This window comes from Hypomesus nipponensis, chromosome 23, assembly GCF_054491055.1.
Source record: "Hypomesus nipponensis isolate SF chromosome 23, ASM5449105v1, whole genome shotgun sequence".
NCBI lineage: Eukaryota > Metazoa > Chordata > Actinopteri > Osmeriformes > Osmeridae > Hypomesus > Hypomesus nipponensis.
Window position 1 is genome coordinate 3,701,454 of NC_140383.1, and position 21,040 is coordinate 3,722,493.

Below are 21,040 nucleotides of genomic sequence, written 5' to 3' on the forward strand. Positions count from 1 at the left end.
TTGAACTTGTGTGTGTGTGTGTGTGTGAGTGTAGGCAGTATAGCATTTGTGTGTGTTTGCTTACCAACCTCCAGTTTGTTGTCAATTATCTCAGATTACAAGAGTAAAGAGCTCAGTGCCACTATGCAAGCATTTGTCTTCCTCACAGCACATAGCCTTGGCTCTCCTGCTAACTGCTTGGCTCCGAGCCTAAACCACTGAAGGACATTGTTGTTGACCGTTGGCGTTAACGTGGTAACTCGATGAACGTTTACCGTCCCCGGTGTTAATGAATAGCAGCGGTTTGATATGCTTAACGACAAGCGTTCAAACATGATTAGTTATTTAGTTGTCATAGTCATCGTCCCCTTCTGACCTGTGTCAGAGATGTCAGATGGGTTTAGGGCGCAGGCCGCTCTTCCAGTGTTATGTAACTCCGTGTGTGTGACAGTTGATGAGACAATTTGATGTAATCAAAACTAAGGCTAAGGTCAAGTTAGGTAAATTACAGTGGTGGAAAGCGCGCCGCAGTTTCCAAAAATCAAGATATTTGGAAACTGAAATAAAGGTGTGCGATAACGCGAGAAAAACTATTTTAAAACACTCATAATCTAACACGGCCTTTTGTGAGGCTATAGCCTATCCACAAGGAAGTGTTTGAATAGACAGAGAAGAAGGATTATGTTTATGAGTTGATCAACACGGGCTTTGGCGGTATTTAAAAAGAGCGAGAGTGAGGTGTTATGGGACAAATTAGCCTAATCCCGTGACTAAACACACGCGGACACACACACACACACACACACACACACAGAGGATTTAAATTGTAGCCCCTTCAGACCATAATTTCCAACTTCCTACCCAGACATGCTTGCTAAAAGCAGGCTGCTTATAGCTTCTTGAAGGGTCATCCCTGGCCTTCCTGAATAGTAATTAGGCTGTATAACCTATTAGTCAAAGCCTAACGACAAAATCTGCGTCAATTATCTAAATTTTGCTCTCTATTTATAAAATGTATAGCCTACTGAAACCAGAGATGTCCTTGAGGGTTTAGGTTGGTTTAGGTGCATTTCTATGGACCATGTGCAAAGGCATCTGACGTTGCTTCTAAAAAAGGCTATATCCTACTACTTGATTGATTTGCTTAGCAAAAGTTCAAAAATTGGTTTAGACGTAAATGTAAAGATGTCCTAGAACCATTAAGGACTTGCAGTGTAGGCTAGTGGTGTCTGGGGAGCTCTGTGCGAAAGCTAATGTAAGACTGGAGACTCGCTGCCGAGAACAGTTCATCAAACGGCTGATTCATAATTGGCAAGGTTTACACGAACCATCGCGTCCAGTCGACTCAATACCACCGACAGAAATAGATAGGCCTCCTGTTGCCACATATTCACTTCCTCGACTCGCAGTTTATGGTGACGAGCCAAGACTGACAGACCGTCTGGTACCTGACTAATCAAGGCCTCTGGCTCTGATAGTCTAGTCAGGCCGCTTCCACGCTTCCAGTCTGCTCGCGCTGTGGGTGGCCTCGGCCTTAGCCTCTTTTTCGATCCATCCACGTTTCTTTTGCACTAAGCTCTATTCCCAGTTCTGCTCCAGTAACTTCTTGACGAGCTAGGCTAAAAGGCTTAGCAAACAAGATTAGAGAGCAAAAAAAAGAAGAAGCTATCCCTCTCTCCAAGTCCCATCTGCCGAGCTGAGAAGAGCGTGCGCCGTCTTCAGCACCAAGCGATATTCTGTCCCTCGGCCATGCGACAGAAGTGAAGAGAGGCTGTAATACCAATTGTCTAATCAAAATTCATTTGTGACCAAATATTCTGATGCGCTTGGGGAATTCCGAACTATGCAAGCTCGCAAGGTTGTAAATCTACTTCTGTTGGACAAATCGAGAAGAGGAGCCAGTCGACTTGACCCTGCATCAAACCCTTAGGAGATAACTCGCTACGGATTTATCATGTTTGACTTTTCATGGATTTCCTTTTTATGTGCTCTTGCATTCATTCTTGCAGCATTGTTGCGAACAGGTAGGCTACATAGCCTAGTTGAAAATTATTCAAATTGTCTCGAAGGATTCCACCTGTTGACTAACGGTTTCTTTCTTTTAACAGATGCAGCGAATGGGCCTGCAACGGTTCCACCTATGTTTCCTACTGAACTAGATAATTTTGATAGACCTATTGGGATATCATCAAATCATTCAATATCGCCAGTTCCTCAAAACAGTGTTCAATTACCAGCCCACAAGTTATCTCACGAAGACAGTGGAGCTATTCCGCGACGGAAGCGCAACGTTCTGTTTCCAAGCGGGGTCAAACTATGCGCGCAGGAGACCGTGCAGCAAGCCATCGAAAACCACCTGGGCTATTTTCACCTCCGAGGTAAGTGTGTGTGGTCCTTGACTTGACATGATACAGCACAAACCATTATTAACACTAGACTACACCGCTTTGCCGCTTAATCCCATATGTTGCCCTTTAGGACAGGGTGCGAATACAATGACAATGGGGGGGGGGGGCAACTTTTTCTCCAGGGCGTAAAGGATACCTTGTACAGCACAGGCGCGTGCTTCAGTGAACTGAAGTCTTTTAGAATCCCTACAGCAGCGATTCCCAACCTATGTTCCCAACCTGTGGGCCGCGGCCCACTAGTGGTCTACTAGGGTAATACAGGTCAGCCGCCAAACCAATGAAAACTAAATTATGAAAAATGAATTAAAATCCAAATATTTACATTTGCTAAATAAATATAACAATTCTAATATAAAAGTGTGAGTCAGTAGGCTGTTCGAATACCCTTCTACACCTCAGTCTACATTATTATTAGTTTCCCACCTTCCGCTGATAAAAAGGGATTGTGATAAAATCATAGTAATAGTCTTTTACAGTATGGCACCGTTACAAGCCTACTTGTTAACACTTGTGAAGGGATGTGCTAGCATGTAAAAAGTGCTTAGCCAGCACCTTCAAAGTGCACAGGTTTCTCCCCTCCCCTGCTGTCTAGATTAAAGGTTAGGGCTTGGACAAGGACAAGTGTCAGCAGAGATCACACACCATCCAGCAGCACAGCTAATCCTGACATCTGGTTGCTAATGAGCGTTAAAGCGCTAGCTGATTAGGTCTGTGGCCCTACATCCACCCCCAGCGTGAGACTCCCCTCACAAGGGGAGCTCTCCTCTGGTCACCTGAAAGACATCAAGGTGTCCTACTGGAAAGTAAGCCAGGCTCGTAAGTCACAGTAAGTCAGGATAAGTCAATTTGGTGACCTGAGCGAATACAGGAAGAGCCGTGTACCACAATTGTGGGTCCATGGCTTGTAGGTGGGGGCACTTTGGTCACCAAGAAAGGGGCGGGGGGGGGGGGGGGTGGTACAGTCAGGTTGTTGCCTGTTTCTGCATGTCTCAGGAAACTAGAAATCCTTGCAACCATGAATCAGCAGTAGAGAAGCTCACAAGAGGGTTCAGAGAGCTGTGGCCTTGGAGCTCAGCTCTGATTGGTTACGAGTGTGTGTGTTCGTTTCGACCAGTGTGCCAAGAGATGGTATGGGAGGCGTTCAAGATCTTTTTAGACCGCCTTCCTGATCAGGAAGAGTACAAGAGCTGGATGAGCCAATGCCAGGAAGGCACGGCCACGGCTGTGGAGATTGGCAACCACTTCAGCCAATCAGAAGAGCACCTGGCTTTTGTTGAAACCGTGAGTGGAAGTTTTAGAAAAGTGTCTTGTCATAGAATCTGCACAAAATTTGTATGTGTATAGTCATACCCCACTGCTTCTTATATCTTATGTCTTCCTTATTTCAGAGAATGTCAATGATGGGCTTGCAAGGGTAAATATACATCTCCAAATTTCATATCTGCTCTGTGTATCACATTCAATACCCTTGATTGAAAAAAAAGACTGATTCCCATGGCTCTCCTTTCTCGCTCGCTCGCTCTCTCTTTCTCACCCTCTCTCTCTCTCTCTCTCTCTCTCTCTCTCTCTCTCTCTCTCTCTCTCTCTTGCCCTCTCTCTCTTGCTCTCTCTCTCTCCCCCTCGCTCTCTTGCTCTCTCTCTCTCCCCCTCTCTCTCTTGCTCTCTCTCTCTCCCCCTCGCTCTCTTGCTCTCTCTCTCTCCCCCTCGCTCTCCCTCGCTCTCTTGCTCTCTTTCTTACCCTACTACATCTGTAGAGCGCCCACTAACTCCTGGCAACATATGTGCAGGTAAGGTTGTCCAGGATTCTCCAACCTTGCAACCTTCATCCTCATCCACGCTCAGTCTTGACTCCAACAGTTGTCCTATTCATACACCTCTTTCACCTGGTTCTCTGAGTCCTAAGAAAATAGGCTTTACATTGGCAGTGAGACTCCCTCGCTCTGCTATGCTATTCCAACCTCTGTATCAATCTGTGTGAGATAGCCAAAGTCAGATAGCTCCTCGTAGGGATATACACAATCTAGAATCCTCTAATAATGTATTAATGCAGCAAACATCTTCTAGATCTACCCCCAAATGGAAGATAGAAGAACCTTTTCTCAACATCTTTTTACACAGGGTTCCAGTACAGGTTCTGCATAGCCCTCTTATCTGTCAGAGAGTGAGATGTTCTCAGCCTGTGCCATGATCAGACACTAGACCCTGTCCCCAGCTTCATTCGCTGAACCGCTATTAAAGTAGTCTTTGTGCTGAACAAGGGCTGTGTCTTCACGTGTTAAACCAGTGTGTTGGTCTTCTTCTCGTTCTCCAGCACCCAGGCTCCGGCCGCCCCAGAGCAGACGTCCGCTCCTCTGGAAGGTAGGTGTTCAGGGTGCCCCTTAATGGTGTGGATGTTCTCGTCATCTGGGGAACTTGGTTTAGGGCTTTACTCAACATAGTATCGAATGAATTAAAGTTAATCACTCGATCAAGTCAAGGGATTTAGCCACCATGTAGAACAGGTAAAAATGTGTTGATCCAGTATTTTGTGAGTTTATTGTTCTGTATGTTTGGTTTGAGCGCCATCTTGAATGTGTGTGTGTGTGTGTTGAAGGAGGTTTATTGGATGAAGTATTTTTTGTTTGGTTGTTAACCAGTCTCTGTATCCTATTGCTCTTGTTTGTCACCGTGGCGATTGTAGAAGAGGGGGCGGCGAGCGAGCCTGAGGGAGAGGAGCTGCAGGGGATGATAGAGACGGTAGAAGGAGGAGTCACAGGGGCTAGCCCAGTGAGTGAGGGACATACACACACACACTCTTTTGGTTTCTGCATAATTGCCACTCTGTGTATCTCTTTGGGTCATCATTATATGTCTCTTTGTCTCTCTCTCTCTCTCTCTGTTTCTCTCTCTCTCTCTGTTTCTCGCTCTCTCGCTCCAGATCACTAATGACATAGAGACGGAGGTGGTGGCGGGGTCGACTCTCCCGGTCCTGGAGCAGGTGATGGACCTGAGGGTTCAGCTGAGAGGGGAGAGGTTCAGCGAGGCGCTCCGGGACCCGGCCAGCCTCCAGTACCAGATCCTGGACAGGAAGTTCACCAACAAGGTCACAAGGCCCCACTCCTCCGCTTGTCTGATCGTCTGCTAACCTTCCCCTGCTTTCCTTTAGCCTGACAGCCCTCCTGTGACTTTCTCCTTCTCTCTTTTTCTCCCTGGCTCTCTCTTCTCTCTCTCTCTCGCTCTCGCTCTCTCTCTTTCTCTCGCTCGCTCTATCCTCATCAGTTCTGGTAATCCTCCTGGTTCCTTTGCTTCCATCTCTCTAGTCTTTTCCTTGTTCCTCTACTTCCATCCCTCTACTCTTCTCCTGGCTCTCTGCTGTCTCCTTCTCCTCTCACCTCCTCTGCTCTCCCATCCTGTTGTTGTGGGGCTTGATGATGGATGCATGATTATTTTGAACCCACACAGCGAGATAAGAAAGTGCTCCTTTGTTCTCTCTGTGTGGGCAGAGTGTCAAATACACCCTGGTTTTTACGGTAGGTAGTTTACAAAGGACACATTTAGTGTGGAAATGTGCTAATTGTGCAAAATGTGCAAAGTAATCATTTTTAACCACACATACCACACACACACAAATACACACCACACAAACATGCCCTCAATGATGATTCACCTCAGAAAGTTGCAAGGCTGGAGATTTTGACTGTTTCTGGGAAAATAACATGTTTTTGACTCTCCCTTGGCTCTCGCTAATGTCGACACTGTCTGTGTGTGGATGGTGTGTCTGACTTTATGTCTGTGGAGCTCTCATGAGATCTGGTCATTCCTCTGCCCTCACACACACATACGGTGAAAGCACATCATTTTGTCTCCAGCCTCAGAGACAGAGAGGAGTGGGGAAAGAGAGAGAGGGTGAGTGAAAGTGTGACTGAAGGAAAAAGGAGATGAAGTGAGGGAGAGGTATAGAACACACTGATCATCGCCCTGTTTTCTTGCATGTTAAACTTTACCACCATACATGAGTTACGGAGCAGAATGAATTAGCCAAACGCCAGGCCGCTGCCAACACACATGCACAAATACACACAAACACACACTGTCATGCTTGCTGGAACGCTCATTTAACTCTGTTTGTCTGTGTCTGTCTGTCTGTCTGTCTGTCTGTCTGTCTGTCTGTCTGTCTGTCTGTCTGTCTGTGTCTCCCCAGATTGAGGATGCTCTACAGAGACTGCCTGGGTTCAAAAAAGTTTCACTGATTGAGTTCATGTGAGTTTCGCTGATCAGTAACATTTCAGGCTTTGCACCACATTTTCAATATAAACGACACAACACGTACATAATATTTCTATGACTCGTGAAAATTCAGTTGTTTTTCTGTTTACATCACAGGCCCCACAGAGACACTCAGGGGTGAGTGTGTGCCAGTGTGTTAGTGTGTGTATCAGTGTGTGTATCAGTGTGTGTATCAGTGTGTGTCAGTGTGTGTCTGTGTGTGTTAGTGTGTGTATCAGTGTGTGTATCAGTGTGTGTCAGTGTGTGTCAGTGTGTGTCTGTGTGTGTCAGTGTGTGTCAGTGTGTGTCAGTGTGTGTCTGTGTGTGTCAGTGTGTGTCAGTGTGTGTTAGTGTGTGTATCAGTGTGTGTATCAGTGTGTGCCAGTGTGTTAGGGTGTGTATCAGTGTGTGTATCAGTGTGTGTCAGTGTGTGTCAGTGTGTGTCTGTGTGTGTATCAGTGTGTGTCAGTGTGTGTCAGTGTGTGTGTCAGTGTGTGTGTCAGTGTGTGTCAGTGTGTGTCAGTGTGTGTATCAGTGTGTGTATCAGTGTGTGTATCAGTGTGAGTATCAGTGTGTGCCAGTGTGTTAGGGTGTGTATCAGTGTGTGTATCAGTGTGTGTCAGTGTGTGTCAGTGTGTGTCTGTGTGTGTCAGTGTGTGTATCAGTGTGTGTCAGTGTGTGTCAGTGTGTGTCAGTGTGTGTCTGTGTGTGTCAGTGTGTGTCAGTGTGTGTCAGTGTGTGTCTGTGTGTGTCTGTGTGTGTCAGTGCGTGTCTGTGTGTGTCTGTGTGTGTCAGTGCGTGTCAGTGTGTGTCAGTGTGTGTCTGTGTGTGTCTGTGTGTGTGGTGTACGCTGTGCTGTGTTTACCTGTGAGTGTACCTGTGAGTGTGCATGGTTGTGACCCAGGAAGTGAGGTCGTAGTGTTAACGGTTAATTAGCATGGTGGCTAAAACAGACTGAGCCAGATGCTGTTCACCCACAGAGGAGATTATCCCACAGGCTTTACGACTACATCAATCAGCTTCCTGCCTTGTCTCTAGATGATGGATGGACGGATGGATGGAATGATGAAAGGATTGATGGAGAAAGAGAGGGCTCTTCTCTAAGAGACAGAACTGCTCTCTCTCTCTCTCTCTCTCTCTCTCTCTCTCTCTCTCTCTCTGTCTCTCTATGTGTCTCTCTTTGTCTCTCTCTCACTGAGCGGACAAACGTGGACCTGTTAAAGGCACGCGCTGAGGGGGACGCCAAACCAGAACAATCTAGGTCAGAGTAGAAAGCTCCCAGAAGCCGTATGAAACTGATAGATGGCTTTTTCCAGCCCTCAGCCCAGTCGGCCCGCTCCGCACCTCCTCACGCGTCGCTAGGCTTTCCTCCGTGTTTATTATGATATCGAGCACTCCGCTGACTGGACTCGTATACAGCTCGGTAATCGCGCCGCGCTCCAGAACGGAGCGAATCCTTCAAATCATCCATCACCGCTCCAGCCTTCCACACACGTCTCCTTGAGCAGAGCGCTTGTGAAATCAGAGTTAACCTCTGTCTTCCAAGGGAAAGTGATCGCTGCTTCCAAGACCTTGTATTTTCAAGCGGCCATCTTAGACGAGAGGAGAACGATAGCGTTATCGGAAGAAGAAAGTAATGCAATTATAGGTTTTAGGCTGGTAGATTTGGTGTTTGTTGGATGAGTGTTTTGAGACAGGTGGTTCATGTGTTTCTTTGTGTGGTACGGCTTTGGTTTTAAAGGTGTTTCCCTAGGGCTGTGTCATGCATCCATTTATTTTTAAGAGGGGCCTGGGTGTTTTCAATCTGATTGGTTGACGATCGTGTGTGGTGCCTGTGGTGTGCAGCGCGGACGGCGTGTTGGGCGTGTTGGGCTTGTACGCCGTGACGCTGGAGGTGGAGTCAGACGGCGTGAGCGTGGAGCAGCTGGACTACCTGACGCTGATGTCCAACCAGGTGGAGAACTGGTACAGGGAGGTGGAGGAACGCCCCACCGTGGTCTACAGCATCACGGACGTCCAGAACTTCATCACCGAGGCTCTGCACAGGGAGAGTGACCTCGGCAACCCCACCCTGGGCCTGCACGACTCCCTGCAGCTGGAGAGCGGTGAGGCTTCCGATAGACGTGTAGCGGACCTCGTCGTGTGTGTTGATACACAACACTGCAGATCTAACCTCCTCGTTAAACGGACGGTCTGATAGAAGTGAGCCAGCAGGGGTTTGGCCAGATCAGAGAGACCTGACCTCGCTTGTTCTACTTCCTGGAAATCCCACTGTCCTGGCTGGGAGCCGGATGTCTTTCGGTCTCCTCTTTATACTCACACGCACACACACTCACACACTCACATCTAGCTCTGCAGTATGTAGCTTAGCGAGCTCTGGCACAGTTTTCATTGCCAGCGAATGGAACAAAGTTTGGGATGATGATGACCGCCCCCTGCCTGTTGGTCCACCGTCAGCCCGTGTTGGGAGAGAACTGCCGTCATTCCTTCACTGTTGTGTCACCCAGATGATGGACGCCATCTGGCATTCGTCAGTGGAATGAGACGTGATATTAGGGGTACAAATTCTCATATGCCTGGCAGCAATCAGTAGGGGAATGACAGGCCGTGCTTGGCCCAAGCCCCAGCCTCTAGCCCCAAGCCCCAGTCCTCATTACTATCCTAGCCCAAGCCCCAGCCTCTAGCCCCAAGCCCCAGTCCTCATTACTATCCTAGCCCAAGCCCCAGCCTCCAGCTCCAGCCTCAGCCTCCAACCCCAGCCCCAGCCTACAACCACAGCCCCAGCCTACAGCCTCCAGCCCCAGCCACTGACCTCTACCTTCAGCCTCCAACCCCAGCCTCCAGCCCTGGCCCCGGCCCCAGCCCCGACCCCAGCCCCGGCCCTAGCCCCAGCCTGATGCTTGCCCTGGGGGTAAGGCAGTAATAGTTCTGGCTCAGGGCACCAGCGTAGAGAGCTGATTAGTGGGGTTCCCCTCAGGCTGACGCCGACTCAGCATAACAGCTGTCAGCAGGCATGGACACTAGAGAAGGGGATCATTCTGCATGGAGGGAGAGCTGCTGTCACTGCCACAGCTTGTGTCTGCCTGACGTCTGTGTGTCTGTGTGTGTGTGTGCTCTCTGGTTCATCAGTGACAGGGTCTCTCCCGCCTGGCTCCTTCCAAACGACCGCCGAACCCTCCACGTTTGATGACATGGTGAGTCAGATGCTAACCCTAACCCTCCACGTTTGATGACATGGTGAGTCAGATGCTAACCCTAACCCTCCACGTTTGATGACATGGTCAGTCAGATCCTAACTCTCCACGTTTGATGACATGGTCAGTCAGATCCTAACCCTCCACGTTTGATGACATGGTCAGTCAGATGGTTGTTTCCATGACAGGGCCCACTTTCCTGTCTGTAAGACTGGGCTACTGTCTGTATAGCGTATGGTAGGAACCTGGGACTAACCTAGGAGTCTTAATGATGATCAAGACTGGGACTTTCCTCACAGTGGGCAGGGCTGTAGGAGTGAAAGACACATGCTACAGTATACAGTAAAGATGTAGTATGATGAGATGGACTGAGATGGATAGATGAATATGGGAGAGAAAAGAAACCAGCAAGGGTGTGTGTGTGTGCACGTACAAGCATGTGAGTGTGTGTATGTGAGTGAGTACTGTGTGTACGTGTGTGTGTCTGTGCTGTTATCCAGGCCTCACCAGTACTGAGGTAAAGGATGAAGAAGGGCTTTGTGGATTAGCTTGGCTCTTGCTATAGTAATCCACAACTATTCTGGTCAACTACAGCCAACCAGCACACTGAAAGTGTGCTGTGTGTATGTGTGTGTGGGTATGCATGCATGGATGTGGTAACTAGAAAATGTGTGTGTGAACTGTGTTTACTGTTTGGCTGCTTAGTGTGTGTGTGTATGTGTGCGCAAGAATGGTTGTCTGTGTGTTAACGTGTGTTTGATGGGAGATGAGGTTCCTGAACCCAATTGCAGGTCTATAATCATTCCTGATGGTGAGATATCTTCTCTGGTGGTGCGGGTTCGGCTGCTAATGCCTGGTAATGTGATCGATGCTCGGCTGGTTTGGTCTGGTCTATTCATATACTTTACTGCTCAGTGCCTAAGTGATTAAATGGCATAATTATACGGACCGGGAGCATCTGGCAAAGTCCTTGTCAGTAATTCATTTGCAGGCAACAGTACACCCGCTAGCTACTGCAGAAGCACTTATCTTGTCGCTGCTGTTTCTAATCATCCAGTGGTTTCTAGTGGTTTCTAGGTGGAGAAAATGTTTGTTCTGGGGTTTAGCATAATTGTGCAGAGCTTAGTCATGGAACTGGCTTGATGTAGTCGTAACAATATTGATAAAGATAAATATACATTATATCCAGAAGCATTTTAGCTTGTTAGGGCATCCTAAAAAAATAATTTGTGGTGACCTGATTCTACTGTAGAACTGTGCTGTAGGAAAGCTTTCATGAAGGTAGGTGAGTTCAACGTTTTATTCCGGCTTCTCCAGAACAACTTCCTGGCCGCAGAGAGACCCCCGGACAACTCGGAAGGAGACGGCGATGACCTCAGCGATGACGACTTCCTGTTTGACCCAGCGCAGCCCTTTGACCCTCCGGCGGGTCCTGACAGCGGAGCGGCGGCGGGGGGCGACAATGACGTCATCGTCCTAGAGGAGAGCGAGACCCTACTGCTCCTGCCCGACCAGACAATGGAGACGGCCCCCTCCACCACGGCCCTGCCCCCCCCAGAGGGTAAACCCACAGAAGAGCACATCGTGTTCTTTTAAACACACAAAACCCTTCTCACAGAGCCGTAGTGTAGTGAGAAGGCCGTCCTGACTTGGGTCGTTTTCTCTTTCCTTCAGCCATCGAGGACGAGGGTCTGCTGGTGGAGAACACTGTGGACACTGCGACCCCCCCTGCTTGGGCCCCCCCAGCAGACGACCTTCCTGGGGACACAGCCGACCCCGAGCTTCCGGAGGACCCCACCTTAGCTGAGCCTCCCCTGGAGATTGAGGCCTCCGGCTCTGGGGCCGACCTGGAAGACCTGCCCTTCACCTCCACCACCGAGAAAACTCCTGCAGAAGAAGACACCACCCCCAGAGAGGGGATCATAGAAGAGGAAGGAGAACCTCTCCCAGGCGGTACCACAGAAGAAGAAGCCGGTCAAGAGGAAGCTGACACGTCAGAGGAGCTGGAGGTCTCCACCATAACGACAGAGACCGTAGAAGAAGATGAAGCAGCTGCTGCCTTTGTTCCCATAGCGACCCAGACCCAGGAGGCACCTGTGTCGGTGGAACCTCTGGAGCCCGTGGTAGCTGAAGAGATCGGCCTGCTTCCTGACCCGGTGGAGGACCTCAACGTGGCAGAGAACCCCTCAGACGTGGAGACCTCCTCGTCCCCGGAGCCTGGTCTGGGGGACAACGAGGTCCTGCCCTACCCTGACACACCCTCGAAAGAACAGGAGGAAGACGTGGGGGTGGAAGAACCGATCATGACGGTGCTTACCACGGCACCTCCAGTGGTAGAACCAATAGTGGAGGACGTTGTTGAGGTGGTGATTGAGGAAGGGCCCGAGGAGGAGGAAGACAGGCCGGAAGAAGAGGATCCAGCGGAGGAGTCGCAGGGAGAGGCGTCTGTCGAAGCTCCAGAGGAAGAGATCTCTGAAGAGGATCTGGTGGAGGATGAGATCCTATTGGTTGACGAGCCCGCCCAGGATATACCAGCGGCGCACACCCTGAGCCCAGCCCATCCAACGCTCCTGTCTCCTGAGAGAGAGTCACCTTTCACTCGCATCTCTGACATCTTGGTGGAGGGGGAGGAAGAGTCTGTTGCCATGGGGACAGAGGTCCCGTTACCTGGCGTAGAGATCACAATAGAGGTGGGAGGAATGGTGCTAGCACAAGACTGATTGGCTACCTAATTAACCAATTAATAAATCAACCTACCAAAAACCCACCGATTCAGCAGGCAGTCCATAGTTAAATGTTTTACTACTTATCATTCAATCAACCAACTACTAACTCAACATCGAGTTCCTCAACACAGAATCCTTACATAAATGATTGTAGTGTTAACACTCATACCAAGGGAAACTTTAAACTGATGTTTGTTAAAACTTCCATCCTGTATGTTCAAACCGACATTTACCAAAACTTCCATCCTGTATGTTCAAACAGACGTTTACCTAAACTTCCATCCTGTATGTTCAAACAGACGTTTACTAAAACTTCCATCCTGTATGTTCAAACCGACGTTTACCAAAACTTCCATCCTGTATGTTCAAACAGACATTTACTAAAACTTCCATCCTGAATGTTCAAACAGACGTTTACTAAAACTTCCATCCTGTATGTTCAAACAGACGTTTACTAAAACTTCCATCCTGAATGTTCAAACAGACGTTTACTAAAACTTCCATCCTGTATGTTCAAACCGACATTTACCAAAACTTCCATCCTGAATGTTCAAACAGACGTTTACTAAAACTTCCATCCTGTATGTTCAAACCGACATTTACCAAAACTTCCATCCTGTATGTTCAAACAGACGTTTACCTAAACTTCCATCCTGTATGTTCAAACAGACGTTTACTAAAACTTCCATCCTGTATGTTCAAACCGACGTTTACCAAAACTTCCATCCTGTATGTTCAAACAGACATTTACTAAAACTTCCATCCTGAATGTTCAAACAGACGTTTACTAAAACTTCCATCCTGTATGTTCAAACCGACGTTTACCAAAACTTCCATCCTGTATGTTCAAACAGACATTTACTAAAACTTCCATCCTGAATGTTCAAACAGACGTTTACTAAAACTTCCATCCTGTATGTTCAAACAGACGTTTACTAAAACTTCCATCCTGAATGTTCAAACAGACGTTTACTAAAACTTCCATCCTGTATGTTCAAACCGACATTTACCAAAACTTCCATCCTGAATGTTCAAACAGACGTTTACTAAAACTTCCATCCTGTATGTTCAAACCGACATTTACCAAAACTTCCATCCTGTATGTTCAAACAGACGTTTACCTAAACTTCCATCCTGTATGTTCAAACAGACGTTTACTAAAACTTCCATCCTGTATGTTCAAACCGACGTTTACCAAAACTTCCATCCTGTATGTTCAAACAGACATTTACTAAAACTTCCATCCTGAATGTTCAAACAGACGTTTACTAAAACTTCCATCCTGTATGTTCAAACAGACGTTTACTAAAACTTCCATCCTGTATGTTCAAACCGACATTTACCAAAACTTCCATCCTGAATGTTCAAACAGACATTTACTAAAACTTCCATCCTGAATGTTCAAACCGACATTTACCAAAACTTCCATCCTGAATGTTCAAACAGACGTTTACTAAAACTTCCATCCTGAATGTTCAAACAGACGTTTACTAAAACTTCCATCCTGTATGTTCAAACAGACGTTTACCTAAACTTCCATCCTGTATGTTCAAACAGACATTTACTAAAACTTCCATCCTGTATGTTCAAACCGACATTTACCAAAACTTCCATCCTGAATGTTCAAACAGACGTTTACTAAAACTTCCATCCTGTATGTTCAAACCGACATTTACCAAAACTTCCATCCTGAATGTTCAAACAGACGTTTACTAAAACTTCCATCCTGAATGTTCCTCCAGGTCCATACCACTGAGCCTAGCGGGGCCGACGTCACAGGGGCAGACCTGGGCTACGAGGTGATCCTCCAAGGGGCAGCGAACCACACAGACGATGGAAGCAGTGGGTTCCCCTCTGGGGCTCCACATGGTACAGACCAGGCCAGCATCGCCATGCCCGCCAACCCTGGCAGAGCCCTGATGGTCTTCTTCAGCCTGAGGGTCACCAACATGATGTTCTCTGATGACCTCTTCAATAAAAGTTCCCCGGAGTATAAGGCCCTGGAACAAAGGTTCTTAGAGCTGGTAAGAGTCGTTATTTGGTTCCAGGGACTGTTATGACCCCAAGTTGCTAGTGTTCAACTCTGGTAGCAATACTTTTAGTATAGTGTTCAACACTTATGAACTATAATCTGCAATTCTGCATACAGCATAATCAAAATAATGATTTGGTTAGGGTAAGGAGATCATCAAGTAAGTGATAAACATTTAGTGAATAATCTCATATGTTGATTGAGTTTTCGAGAGTTCATCAATCTGGTCTCTCCCCCTGTCCCAGCTGGTTCCCTACCTGCAGTCCAACCTCAGTAACTTCCAGAACCTGGAGATCCTTAACTTCCGAAAAGGCAGCATTGTGGTAAACAGCCGTATGAAATTCGGCAAGCCGGTCCCTCATGGCGTCAACACGGCCGTGTACCTGATCCTGGAGGACTTCTGTAACACCGCCTACCAGACCATGAACCTGGCCATCGACAAGTACTCTCTGGACGTGGAGTCAGGTATGGAGCACTCGCTGAGGTTGATACTGAAGATCACATTTAGTCATTTAGCAGACGCTCTTATCCAGAGTGACTTACAGTAAGTACAGGGACACCCCCCCCCCCCCCCTCCGAGGCAAGTAGGGTGCCTTGCCCAAGGACACAATGTCATTCGGCACGGCCGGGAATTCAACTGGCAACCTTCAGAGTACTAGCCCGATTCCCTAACCGCTCAGCCACCTGACTGAAGATATTCTGATTCACTGGATTTAAAAGGGCCCATGTCATTGAGCCAATAGTCTTGTCCCAAAGTGTTAAGACTCAGGTCAGCTGTGTTTTGATCCGTAGAAACCAGAAACACATCTGTATGACGTGAGAATGAGAGAATAACTGTGAAGGAGAGCATTAGCAGTGCTTGGAGATCCCTTTTTATTGAGGATCTGTGTAGTCTCACAGCATAATGTGGTGAATAGTACTGCACTGAGTCACTCTCGAGGGGCCCCTGTGTGTGTGTGTGTATGTGGTTGTCTGTATGTGAGTGTGTCTGTGTCTTTAAGAGTGTGTCTGTGTATGTCTGTGTGTGTGTGTCTGTTCATGTGTGTTAGTGTCTGTCTGTGTGTGTGTGTGTGTGTGTGAGGCCCCTTGTGTGAGTGCAGGTGTCAGATTCCTTTGGGATGTCTCTTAGTTCCACACTGTGTTCTTACACTGTGTGCAAGTCATGGTCACACTGATTAACAAAGCGAGATTCCTGCAGCAAGATAATCAACATCTCTCTGAGGAGCAGAAAAGCCAAGTGCTTTATAAATCACCCCTCGCTCTGGACTGGTTCCTGTAAACGACTGTGAACGATGTAAGACTGATCTTTGAATTGGGCACAAAACTAAATGGAAAGAAGTTGATATGAAGCTCTATGGGGATCTCCCATTCTCACTGCCAGGGTATTCTCCAGTTCTGGAGCCTAAGTCGTCCAAGGAAACGTGACTCTACCTAAACCTTATAAACATTACTAAGGGATGTATTTTTTTCAACATTTCATCACAATTCCAAAGTACCCTTCATGGCCCTAGGCGTAGCACCTTTTTATACAATTGCAACCTAATATGATTGGGTGTTAGCGGTGAGGGAATTACAAGAGGCCACGGGGTGATATAACGATGATTCATCCATGTGTTTACATCTCCTCCCACTTCCTCATCAACTGAGCCAAGATAAGTCGCGTGAGCCAATCAAGAGCAGCACGACGATGGCGTCCTGACACGTGTCATAGAGGAGAGACGGGGGAGGGGCAGAAGGGACATGAGTTGATGAGAGTCTTCTCAGCAGATTAAACTCACATGGCCCTCTGTCTCAAGTGACCTCTCTCCCCATGTTCACCAGAGGTGAATAAAGAATCAGACTGGTTCTTGTTCCCAGAGATGGGTCAGAAATACAGCTAGGGGTTGTGAGGGTAAAATGTGGATTAGTATAGAAAATCCTAACAAACGTCCACACCTATAATACCAGTTGCAAGAGGTCTGTTTTAGTGGACAGTAATCTCTCTACAGTTGGCAAATTGACAATGCATTTGGACGCACCATTGGTCCTGGTCCTGGTATTGACTTCAGGAAGGACGTTTTTTTTTTGCGCATATCTCTCTCTGGTTCTCTTATCCCCCCCACTAAAGTCCCATAGCTGAACCCCTGGTAGGCAACGTGGGAGGGAGGGTGCAGTGTGGGGAACCTCCAGAGCTTCTCAGAGAGCTGCTGAATCTTTCCTGTCTGAGAACAGAAGGGGGTTCTGCTTGAGGGGTTCAAACAGCAACACAGTTGTGGGGTTAAAGGAATGATGAGGGGCCTAAACTCCCATGCTAATGCTAACCTCCATGCTAATGCTAACGCTAATGATAATGCCAATGCTAAAACCCATGCTAATGCTGCTACACTTCAACCCCATGTCCTGGTGGCGTTCACTCAAACCCACTTTGGGTTTGACTAACACGGTTCCATCGTCTCTCAATCGTTGTCAGGAGACCAGGCGGACCCCTGTAAGTTCCAGGCGTGTAACGAGTTTGCGCAGTGCCGGGTGAACCGGTGGTCGGGCGAGGCAGAGTGCGTGTGCAACGCTGGCTACTTCAGCGTGGACGGCCTGCCCTGTCAGAGCCTCTGTGAGCTGCAGACAGACTTCTGCCTCAACGACGGCAAGTGTGACATCATCCCGGGCAAGGGAGCCATCTGCAGGTGGGTACCCAGAGTTCTGGCACTGTCACTGGTCTTCTGTCCTAGGACGCACAAAAGCACATGCACACCCACATAAACACTTGCAAACACACGTACACACGTTCAGGCAGCAAGGACTGTCTCGGGGTGGCTTCGGTTTCTCATCCTCCATCACGTCATAAAACTAACAGCTTCCTCCAGATGCCTCTGTTTTGTTGTTGTTTACCTCGTCATGCCAACCGGGCCAGGCTCCCTGACACGCCACGGAATGTTCCACACTTCACATTCCAACTCCTAAATACTTCACTTAGAGGTGGTTTTCAACTTGACTGAGTGTGTGTGTTTGACTGGATCGGTGATCATCGTCGACGTGTTCCACTGACCTTGGTTCCGTGTGGTTCCAGGTGTCGTGTCGGGGAGAACTGGTGGTACAGAGGAGAACACTGTGAGGAGTACGTGTCAGAACCGTTGGTGGTTGGCATAGCGATCGCCTCTGTTGCCGGCTTCCTATTGGTCGCCTCAGGAGTGATATTTTTCCTGGCTCGTACGCTGAGAGACCAGTATGATAAAGACGAAGCAGAAGACCCCATACGGTGAGGACACATACACACTCAGACACTCTCACACACACTCTCACACACACTCTGACAAACACACACACACACACACACTTAAAGCAGTTTGACTTAGTCTTGCCCAGCTTCCGATGCTAACTCTCTGGAACCTGTGTGTGTCCTCCCAGGCGAGGGGAGAGCATTCCGTCTCTGGAGAGAGCCACAAAGTACAACCCCATGTACGAGAGCGAGGCCCCCACGAGCTACAGCCACTACTACCGCCGTTACCCAGAAGCCCCGCTGTGCAGCAGCGCCAGTGCCGAGGCCTCCACCGACTTCAGCACCGAGGAGATACGTCACATCTACGAGAACAGCGAACTCACCAAGGAGGTGTGTGTGTGTGTGTGTGTACCTTGACGATTTATCAACATACGTGTCCGCTTGTGTGTGTGTGTGTGTGTGTTTATAAAAGCGTTGTAAGTTTTAAAATTGTCATCTTCATTTTTTATCAAATCAGTTGCAAATCATTGTCTCTCAACAGGAAATCCAGGACAGGATACGCATCATCGAGCTGTACGCCAAAGATCGCCAGTTTGCAGACTTTGTGCGACAGCATCAAGTGTGAGTCGGCCGTTGTGTAAATTTACATTACACTTACATTTAGTCATTTAGCAGACGCTCTTATCCAAAGCGACTTACAGTAAGTACAGGGACATTCCCCTGAGGCAAGTAGGGTGAAGTGCCTTGCCCAAGGACACAACGTCATTTGGCACGGCCGGGAATCAAACTGGCAACCTTCCGATTACTAGCCCGATTCCCTAACCGCTCAGCCACCTGACTCCCTGTGTACAAGGACGGAGGGGGATCAGAGGTGGTGAAAGAGAGAAAACACGCGTACAGTGTATGTAGTGTCACTTGGGCAGGGAAGAGGCGACAGTGTGTGTGTGTGTGTGTGTGTGTGCGTGTGTGTATGTGGGGGTAATGTTTGGTGTGGTGACGAGTATGTTGTTTAGGAAGTTGGCATACCTTGTTTGCATGCCATAATCAGAAACAGGCTTATTAGTGTGCGTGTGCATGAGAGAGGTGTATTGGATTGCACCTGATTAGATTACACCGCATGCCATTATTAGGGGGGTCAGATGGCTGTTAGGGAGTCGGGCTATTAATCAGAAGATTGTTGGTTCAATTCCTGGCCGTGCCAAATTACATGTCCTTAGGAAAGACACTTCACCCTACTTGCCTTGGGGAGAATGTCCCTAAATGTGCTATTAGAGTTCCTAGTATATGTGACAGACAATCTAATGGCAGATGTGTGTGTTTTACAGATCGCTTGACACACGCAGAGAGAGCTCGTCCACGTAGACAAGCATGTGATGAGTAATGAGTAAGGTATCAACACATCTTTCACGTATATCCCTGTGTCTGTGTGTGTGTGTTGTAATTGACTGTATCTAAACACACCTCTCTCTCTCTTTGACCATACAGAAACCTGCCTTTGTCTTTGAAGAGCGAAACCTTTGTGACCTCTGTTGCCATGGGCACTAGAAGGTGAACAGTACCACACTCCTAGGGGTCATGGGGTCATGACCCGTGGTCAACTGTCAAATCAGGGTGAAGTGTTCACATGATGTCATGTGTGCGATCGCTTCTCTGTGAAGCATCTTAGAATACTGAGGCTTTTTTGTAAACATAAAAAATATATATTTTAGCTTTTCATGTGTTCCTGTTGTGTCAGCCAATCCTGGTCCTCATCTCTGTCCCTTGCTGTCAGTCACTTTGATCCCATTGGTTTAAACAGGAAGGTCTCTTCTTGGTCCCGCCCCTTCCCCCTCCTTCTTCAGTGCCTTCTCTCAATGTGGTGAGATATTCTTAAAAGGGGCGTGACTTTGTTGGCGATATCCGCCGCTCATTGGGTGTCTTCCAAACAGAGGGGAACCCTCCATGTTTATTCTGGATTCCTATTCACTACTTGAAAATGGTAACAAACCAATAATGATACTCTCTAGGACTATGTTCTTCAGAATGAGTATTAGTCGTTTTTTGTGTGTAGAATACTGTTGGAAGGGTGAGTTGTTAAAATGTGAATTTCACTGTAGGCCAAGTCTAATAATGTTTTGTCTACTTCAGGATGATGGTCAAATTGTCTATTAGAGAAATTACTGCTGCAATAACTAATTTATATTGTAAATATATTATGAGAAAAATGGAGAGAGTGAATTGAAGATAGAGAGAGAAAAAGAAATGTGAGAGAGAGAGGAGAGAGCTTTATTCCAAGGATTTAGATGTAAATGAAAACACATTTAGAAAGTACCTCAGGGTTTATGATGTGGTCTGTTCTCAATACAATAGAACAATAAATAAAAGCATATTTATAAACAGACAATGTGACCAGGCAATCAACATTTGGTCAGCAATAAGCAAACTCAAAACAGAATATTTTCGACGCTCAAACAGGCAAATAAACCCCAAAATAGGTCTGTTGGGTAACCTTTCCCTTTATCACAACCTGGAAACGTTTGTCTCGAGAGTTATTGTAATGTTTGTATGTTGTTCTGTTCTGTAAAGTTGTTTGGAGGGCATGGGGACCTTCTTTGCTGCAGCTATGAACCCTAACTCCAGCCTAGCCCAACGTCTGGACGTTCTGGAGGTCAGAGTAAGACCGTGTTGTGTATCTTAGCTCATGTTTACTAGCCATCTGTCCAGTGTACGGTGACACACCTGGGTAGCACCGATTCTCATATCCTCCACTTTTGGGACTAATTCATGCCTTAGCAATTTTTTTATCCACTTTTCTCCATAAACCGTTGTCTCCATCTACCTGGATAAATAGCCAATTGTTGTGTGATACAGTGTAAATGCAATTGAGAAGATGTAAAGTTATAATTTACTGTGTGTAGAATGTGAAGGAAGTTTGTTTAAAATGTTTTAATGTTCAAATATTGTTTGTTTTGTTTTTTACCTAAGATGGTTTGATATTTTTACAATCTAACATAACCCCTTGCAGCTGTCTCAATCTCAATGTTAAACAAAATAAAGTGACTAAAATATGTTTTCTATTGAATGGAAAGTCACAATGTTCTCTACGTCTCTTCTCCATAGATGCAGTGTGTATATTGATCTGAGTTGATATGCCAGGTGTTTAACCACCCGGAGCTAATCCCCAGAGCAGATTAGCAACAGGAGGATTAGGTTAGCTTGGACCCGGGTCCGTTTCTAAAAGAGTGAGTGTGTGTGTGTGTGTGTAATCAGCCTGCGTCTCACAC

General features: G+C 47.3%; 1 protein-coding gene across 1 annotated transcript; it reads left to right on the forward strand.

Moving 5' to 3' along the window:
- Nucleotides 1-1,240: 1,240 nt before the first annotated feature.
- impg2a (interphotoreceptor matrix proteoglycan 2a) lies at nt 1,241-20,811 on the forward strand. Its single transcript, XM_084689959.1, is given in 21 exon segments — nt 1,241-2,003; nt 2,088-2,357; nt 3,502-3,668; nt 3,776-3,801; nt 4,142-4,174; nt 4,699-4,745; nt 5,068-5,153; nt 5,305-5,469; nt 6,568-6,635; nt 8,478-8,737; nt 9,762-9,826; nt 11,144-11,387; nt 11,501-12,516; nt 14,295-14,576; nt 14,830-15,049; nt 17,034-17,244; nt 17,628-17,816; nt 17,966-18,167; nt 18,319-18,398; nt 19,103-19,166; nt 19,263-20,811. Coding segments are annotated over 20 exon segments (3,738 nt in total). The 5' UTR covers nt 1,241-1,933; the 3' UTR covers nt 19,140-19,166; nt 19,263-20,811.
- The last annotated feature ends 229 nt before the right edge of the window (nt 20,812-21,040 follow it).